The sequence below is a fragment of the Osmerus mordax genome, chromosome 21 (assembly GCF_038355195.1).
Source record: "Osmerus mordax isolate fOsmMor3 chromosome 21, fOsmMor3.pri, whole genome shotgun sequence".
Lineage (NCBI taxonomy): Eukaryota > Metazoa > Chordata > Actinopteri > Osmeriformes > Osmeridae > Osmerus > Osmerus mordax.
In genome coordinates, this window is record NC_090070.1 from 7779834 (window position 1) to 7782333 (window position 2500).

The following is a 2500-nucleotide window of genomic DNA, read 5'->3' on the forward strand; positions in this document are numbered from 1 at the left end:
GCTTCAAGCAGCTGTACCGCGGCAGGATGAACGGCATCGAGCTGACGGAGGAGGAGAGGACGGGCGTGCCTGGGGGAGGCCGTCCTGGCCTTCGAGTTTAACATCGAGGTGAGGAGGGTTGGAGGACGGGGTGGTGAGGAGGGTTGGAGGACGGGTGGTGAGGAGGGTTGGAGGACGGGTTGGAGGACGGGTGGTGAGGAGGGTTGGAGGACGGGTGGTGAGGAGGGTTGGAGGACGGTTGGAGGACGGGTGGTGAGGAGGGTTGGAGGACGGGTGGTGAGGAGGGTTGGAGGACGGGTGGAGGACGGGTGGTGAGGAGGGTGGAGGACGGGTGGTGAGGAGGGTTGGAGGACGGGTTGGAGGGACGGGTGGTGAGGAGGGTTGGAGGACGGGTGGTGAGGAGGGTTGGAGGACGGGTGGTGATGGAGGGTTGGAGGACGGGGTGGTGAGGAGGGTTGGAGGACGGGTGGTGGAGGAGGGTTGGAGGGAGGGTTGGAGGACGGGTGGTGAGGAGGGTTGGAGGACGGGGTGGTGAGGAGGGTTGGAGACGGGTGGTGAGGAGGGTTGGAGGAGGGTTGGAGGACGGGTGGTGAGGAGGGTTGGGAGGGAGGGTTGAGGACGGGGTGGTGAGGAGGGTTGGAGGACGGGTGGTGAGGAGGGTTGGAGGACGGGTGGTGAGGAGGGTGGTGGAGGGAGGGTGGTGAGGAGGGTTGGAGGACGGGTGGTGAGGAGGGTTGGAGGACGGAGTGGTGAGGAGGGTTGGAGGACGGGTGGTGAGGAGGGTTGGAGGACGGGTGGTGAGGAGGGTTGGAGGACGCGTGGTGAGGAGGGTTGGAGGACGCGTGGTGAGGAGGGTTGGAGGACGGGTGGTGAGGAGGGTTGGAGGACGCGTGGTGAGGAGGGTTGGAGGACGGGGAGGGGGCATTCAGTTGATGTCGGGTGGTACGATAAGAAAAGGGGAAGTTTGCATAGGGATACTTCATTCAAGACAATCATTCTTTTTCGAATTAAATGATGCTTGCACGCATTGTAATACCCTTTTCTGGGAAGTGTCATTTCTGGGGAAGTATCAAACGAATGCGCTGAATGGAGTAAGGAGACTAAAGGGTTTCGTTTGTAGGTGTTTGATGGCCTCCAGAAGATGCTTAGTGAAACAGAGAATGACAACAACACACTGCAGAGGCACGCCACACATTCGAAATTGGACAATGGTAAATATAATACACACACACACATATATATATATATATATGTATATATATCAAATCCATGTGGTAACTAATTCCATTCTCTTTCCTCAGGGGTCAGAGAGGTTGCTAAATCTCTCCAGATTCCAGCCAGTCTGAACAACGCCTTCCCTCTGTTTAGGATGATTCTGGGTCTCTGTGTAGCTCTGGCCACTGTTGGAATGGGAATATATGTTTTCTAAACTTGTGTTTTCAATCCTTCTTATATCCGTCCGTAATGCAAAATGACCCTCACAGATGCATTGTGTATTATTTTTTTCATTCAAAATCCTTGCAAGACGGTTTCAATAACATAATCCTAATGATTACACACTAAAGTGACGCCTTAACACCAAGTTCTGATCGGATTCTTGTAATTATACTGTAATTATATTTTTATACTGCATGACATTGAATCTTGTAAAACCACCAGCACTTGTTAACCCAGCACTTAATCCAATTGTATGTAGCCTTGCAAAAAAATACGAGAATATACTTGTGACACATGCATATAACAGTATGTTGCAATGTTGACAAGTTGAATACAGTATTCAATGTACTTTATGAATGACATAAAGGCAAAAGCTCGACATTTCAGATTTAGTAATGGCCATCATGATAATCTTATATGCATTGAGATTGTTGTCCCCATTCAGACAGTGTTACAATATATGAAACTTTGAAAAAGATGATGTATATACTGTATATATATTTGTACTTTGTGTAATAAAAAGACTACCCCTTTTTGGGTATCTGAATAAATCGAAGTAGCAGTCTCAGTGAATTAAAACTACACTTGCATGGTTGGCAATGGGCAATCTTTATTCAGTGGGTCTGAATAAAGATGAATTTTAGAAATCCACATGCCCAGCGCATGGAATTATAATCTCAAAGAAGTTAATGTGGCCATGTATTTTATACATCACTCATCGATCTTAACGATGGGGGGGGGGGGGGGGGGGGGGGGGGTACTACTATGAGAGAAGTGTCCACAATACAGAGGAAGTCTAGCTAGAAGCATTCAAATTTAAATCGGCTCACCACCCGCTTTCACTCAGCTGTGATAGAAGACCAAATGTGTACCAAGTCCTCCTTCACTATCACATCCAGAAGCTTCTCCATGGCGCCCCAGAGAGACGAAGAAATCGCAGCCAAGGATTGGCCAGGACAGGTCTGGACAGCCGCTAAACTGAACTGCATGTTGTGAAAGCCATGGCCACCCTCCAAACGGGTGAGGGAAAGAGAGAGTCAGATTTGATTTCGTTTCAGATTTT

At 49.5% G+C, this 2500-nt stretch overlaps 1 protein-coding gene across 1 annotated transcript; it reads left to right on the forward strand.

Annotated features, from left to right (window-relative positions):
• Positions 1-2: 2 nt before the first annotated feature.
• Positions 3-1982, forward strand: LOC136965637 (heme oxygenase-like; the record flags this gene model as incomplete). Its single annotated transcript, XM_067259819.1, is given in 4 exon segments — positions 3-68; positions 70-108; positions 1121-1211; positions 1302-1982. Coding segments are annotated over 4 exon segments (324 nt in total), but the record flags the coding sequence as incomplete, so codon positions are not given.
• Between the last annotated feature and the right edge of the window lie 518 nt (positions 1983-2500).